This window comes from Cucurbita maxima, unplaced genomic scaffold (genome assembly GCF_002738345.1).
Source record: "Cucurbita maxima cultivar Rimu unplaced genomic scaffold, Cmax_1.0 Cma_Scf00008, whole genome shotgun sequence".
NCBI classification, from domain to species: domain Eukaryota; kingdom Viridiplantae; phylum Streptophyta; class Magnoliopsida; order Cucurbitales; family Cucurbitaceae; genus Cucurbita; species Cucurbita maxima.
Window position 1 is genome coordinate 3857018 of NW_019272024.1, and position 5470 is coordinate 3862487.

Sequence of the window (5470 nt, forward strand, 5' to 3'; positions counted from 1 at the left end):
CGAAACCTACTATCTTTAATCTAGTGAACAATTCTTTTAGTCTCTTGCCTTCATCCAAACAAGTTCACGACCAAGAAAAGTTAGAGATCCCCTAATTACTCCCACACGACATTCATATGGTACCGTAAGGTTCATACCCCTAAGAGCTTTACCCTATTCGATTGAAACGTAATAACATTGTAATACAACCATGGTTTATTCGAACGAAAGTCAATACATAACTAAACAGCTGCTGTGGTTTTAAGCATCAAATTCTTAGAAGGAGAGAATTTGAAAGGTAAAGATCAACAAGGATATGTACAAGTACATTTGTGAAGGCCGAAACAAAGTCCATTGGCTTCGGATCTAAACTGCCGTCGGCAGTATGTCGTGCATAATGAATCGTTGCATATCTGTGGCTTGTATATTGGAAACCTAGTATGACAATTCTCCCCATTCACACTTCTCACCATCATGTCTTCTCCTACATTCAAAATCCAACATTTTTATGCTCAAAAAACATTCTTATAAGTAATGTAAAAGAAAAAATATGATCAAAGGAAGGATTACCACTGAAAAGAAGGAAAACAAGAAGCATCATCATGGTTGGAATGGACTTGGAATTCATGTTTCTTTTGTTTACCAATTTGCAAACTCTAAGCTCTGAAGTGTATTGGTTTTGATTAGTGGTATTATATACATAAACAAAGAAGAGTTGATTTAGTGTTTAGATATCTGTTTATGGGAAGTCTCGTGATTTTATGGTATGTGTTGCAATCTTTTATGGCTCTTACCTTTTGAATCATTATTGACAACAAGTTCCAACAAGGTGTATTTAATTATGGCTTGTAACCCTGAGGTATTTGAAAACACTTTTCTAAGTTTCTTAATATTTTATCCATCCAGATGAAGATATTATGAAACTACGTTTCTTTTATTTAGGGTGGTTGATGTTGATGTTAGTAGTTTTGACCTTGTGATCTTCACATGCTTATGAAGTTGTATATTTTTCGTTTGGTTTTATGGACCTTAGATAAGGTTTGTCTTTGCTAATCAAATACAACTTGTGTAGAATCTAAATTTGTTTGGTCACACACGCTGTCTGCATGTGCATTCAATCGTCTGCAATACAACCGATTTGTCTCTATACTAGGTAGAGTTATTTGGCTTGATCTTGCCTTTACTTGGGGTAAAGATCTCTCAATGCAATGTTGCATCTCATTATCTCATGCAAAATAAACATACATGCTCAACGGGGCGATAACTTTCATCAAACTCTCGGAATACAGAGCTCACAAATTCTCATTCTTCTTTCGCATGAATTAAACATATACATATATAGTTGAAGGTTAAAACATAATGGCAAAACTCAGATAATTTTCATAATACTTCATATTATGCATCTTGATAACCATATATCCTAAATTCATTTCATGCGAAAACTAATCTATACACTAGCATGCATGCAACAAAGCTAATCCTATAATCGTTTCTTCCTAATTTTGTGCAGGGACTTATGTGATTGACGCGTGCACTTTAACTTATGTTTCATCTTCTCTTCCATGCCCATTTTGTGTGGTGTGTTAGATGATGCATTATCCTCCTTAGTCGCATCAAGACACTGCTCTAGGTTTTCGTGTGGTCGGATGGACGCCACTTGAGGGTTGTCGCTTTGTTTGTAGCAACGTACAGATCACAATCTATTCTCTTTATAGTAAGGTTGTAACATTGTGCAGTCATAAAGCGGGTCATCTGAAGCATTTGTCTGTCTTCCTATTTGAGTTTTTTATATCTTGTTTTGTAGTTGTATCTCAAACTCATTTTCCCAAGCTTAATACGCCTAGGGAAACCGACCACATATCCCAAGTTGAGCCGAAGTTAGAGAGGGGTGTGGATCACGACCAGGTAGACGAGCCAATCAGGGTAAGGGGGAGCGTGTGTCAAAGTCAGGTGTAAGGCGCGACTCTTCGAGTAGAATTATGGGTCAGTTTGTGGATTGGTCATGGGTCAGTTACTAGATCAAATCGTGTATTGGGTCATTTTAGTATTGGATTAGGTCGTGGATCGGGCCCTTTGGGTACGATGCGTGGATAGTGGGTTGGGCGTTGGATGAGTGAAGATGGGTTGTTGAGTTTTGTTCATATTGCTTATGCATGAAATTGATGTATGCTAAGATATGAAATTGATATGGGTCTAGTAAGTTCTATGGGTATAAAAGTGGTACACCTATGCATTTTTCCATCCCAACAATAGTCACTTATGGATCATTTTGAATATTTAAACTATTTTTAAGACAAGAGTAAAGACATCTTAAAAGATGACAATTATTACAAGACGTAGAGAGTGCATGATGAATCGTTGCATGCCGGTGGCGAGAATATCGGCAACACCCTCTGGCATTGCGCCCCATTCACACTTCTAACCATCGTTTCTTCTCCTACACAAGCCCACCATCAAAACAAGAATTATGATGTGTTGATTATAGAATGAATGATTTAAGTAATGTAACCCATTAAGTGATCTAAACAAATATGCAAAATCTAACTGATGATAATGTTGATCATGTGAGTTATTTCTTTTGATCACTAGTGTGTATATATAGCGAAGAAGGAATCGTTTAATATCTAAAATAATTGGTGTGAGATACCACACATCAGTTGCAGAGATGAAACCTATCTCTAGTACATGCATTTTAAAATCATGAAGTCGACGATAATACGTAATGGGCTAAAGTCTATATGCTAGCGGTAGGTTTGGGTTATTACAAATGGTTTCAGAGTTAAACACCTAGGTGTGTGCCAACAAGAACGCTGACCTCCAAAATGGTAGATTGTGAGATCCCACATTGGTTGGAGAGGGGAACGAAACATTTCTTATAATAGTGTGAAAACCTCTCCCTGGTAGACGCGTTTTAAAACTGTGAGGTTGACGACAATACGTAATGGGTTAATGTGGACAATATCTGTTAGCGGTAGGTTTGAGTTGTTACAAATGGTATCAGAGTCAGAAACTGAACAATGTGCCAATGACGATGTTCGGTCCCCAAGAGGATGGATTGTGAGATCCTAGATCAGTTGAAAAAGGAACGAAACATTTCTTATAAGGGTGTGAAACTCTCTTCCTAGTAGACTTGTTTCAAAACCGTGACGCTGCAGACAATATATGCTAGCGGTGGGTTCGAACGGTTAGATTTAGTGTTTTTGGGTAGTATATAGATATTAGAATATTTGTTCGTTTGGTTTTTATTATTAATAGCTCTTTCCTTTTGGATTCTATGGTTCAAGATATGAAAATTGATAGATAGTAACAGCCACAATTTCCATTCAAAGAAACTTGATTAAGGCTTGTAACTGCCACAATTTCTCTGATTCTTATCTTGTAACCTAAAGTATTCAAATAGCCCATAAAAAAAGATGTTTGGAAATAATTTCTCCTTGCTTTTTAGGTCAAATTCTAACTTTCAAAATATATTTTCGACCGATTTACATGGTCTGAATTGGGTTGAGTTAGGAATTTTTTTTTTTACCCAACCCAAAAGTTCGGGTGGGTTGGATTGATAATCAAACCCAACCTAACTCTCTATTCGAGTTGGGTTATTGAGTTGTAAAAAATATTTAAGTTTTATTTATCTACAATTTATAATTATTTGGATACAATGTTATATAAAATATATTAAAAGTTCACAAACAAGCACAAATCCATCTATAATTATTCATAAAAAAAAAATAATAATAAAAAACTCAATAAAAAACAACAAACGAAAATGGCAACATATTAACATAGTTCAACATTGTCATAAAACTAAAGACAACAAAATATCGATATTTCTTTAGAATTTTTTAAAGTAAGAAAAATATAAGAATACATCACGAAATTAAATAAACATGTATATAACAAAAATAAAAATACTATTTTAATTACTATATGCTTACTTATATGTAACCGGATAAAGTTAGATAACCTAAACTATTAAAAAAATAAAAATCTATTAATACAGAAAGATTTTTATTATAATTTATATATTTTTATTTGACACGGGTCAATTTGAATGTTTTATCTCATGAACCCAAACCCGAAATCGAACAGATTCAGTTCGGGTTCAGAAAAATGAACCCTACCCTACCCAAAATATTAATAAAACCCAACCCAACCCAACCCTTATAGTTTGGGTTGAGTTGGTCCGGGTTGTCGGGTTAAATGTACACCCTTAATATTTAGAGAAAAATATTTGAATGTGAGCATGAAGGAAAAACCATTATATTCTCTATTTATGCTACTAATGTTGCAATGGTTTGAACGATCCATAAATCCTAGCCAAAGACCCGCATCGTCTACCTTGTCGTGATTCACACCCCTCTCAAACCCAACCCTCGTGGATTGTTTTGGGTCATTTTCTAAAATTTTAGACCATCCATAAGCCAATTTAGACATTAATGAAAGCTATTATTTAGTCAAAAGTAGATTTAATTAATGCCGCTACTATACCTTTGACTCGATGTCATGGATACACGTAGTACAAAAATAATTAATGACTCTAGCCAACCCTAGACCAACTCTTTTTCATTGGCTGACATAGACTTGGTGGTTGGGCCCATTCCTTTGAGGTTTAAGAGCGAGCCCATGGGCCATAATTAAGATTAAGGAGGCCCAATATAGGAGCTGGCACGGCAATACGTGTGAAGAAGCTATGGAGAGGGAAGAAAAAGTCTGGTAAACGTGGGTTCCTTGATCAGTGACGGAGAATACACAGCGTTGTCTCCGCTGCAAGACACCAATCTCGGGACACAGCTTAGACCAATTCCCTTGTCCTTCACTCCTTGCCCTATGGGCTTGTTGAGAGAGAGAATCCTCAACTATGATCTGCATATATACCTCGGATGACAACCCCTCCTTCCCTCTTGTCCCTCACAATCCATTCCGCCATCCATAATCTCTCTCGCATCTCCGATCTCTCCTTTCTCCCTGATCACGTCGTCCTTGATCTTTTCCTGGTACTTCTCACTCTCTCTCTCTCGCTCACGCTCTCTAATTTTACAGATATGGTTTAATTCATCGTCGTCTTGTTTTGGATTTGAATGCGTATTTGTAAATTTCCCACTTAGTTTGATGCTTTTTTTCTTCTGGGTTCTTCTATTTTTGAATCTTGGGTTGTGTTTGATCGTGGTGCTTGTTTAATTTGGGAGTTGGGGTTTGTTGATTGTTTATAACGTTTGGTCAACTCTATCTACAATCTTGGTTTTTATCGAGATTATGATTTCTGGTCTGTTGTTTCTGAAAATTGGTAGGAGAAAGGTTGTGTAGGTGGAGGGTGGAGTTTTGTTTTGTAGAAATGTCATTGGATGTTTAGATGATTATGTTTTTAATTTTCTCTGTGATTATATAAACGCTTGAGCTGTCTTATCCGTCATGGAATGTTGCGACACTAGTAATATTTTGATCCTCTCCATAATTTATATCCTTTTTTTTTTTTTTTTTTTTTTTTTTTTTTTTT

The 5470-nt window shown here is 35.9% G+C and overlaps 1 protein-coding gene across 2 annotated transcripts in view; it reads left to right on the forward strand.

The window, feature by feature from the left end:
- Window positions 1-4670: 4670 nt before the first annotated feature.
- The window catches only part of LOC111482658 (probable UDP-arabinopyranose mutase 5), a 4285-nt gene continuing 3485 nt past the window's right edge, over window positions 4671-5470 (forward strand). Inside the window, exon 1 of one of the 2 annotated variants that reach the window (XM_023128554.1) lies at window positions 4671-4970. In XM_023128554.1, the coding sequence (XP_022984322.1) occupies window positions 4857-4970 (114 nt within the window). In that variant the 5' untranslated portion in view covers window positions 4671-4856. The remainder of the gene's footprint in view (window positions 4971-5470) is intronic. The other variant, XM_023128553.1, reaches the window with a different exon arrangement.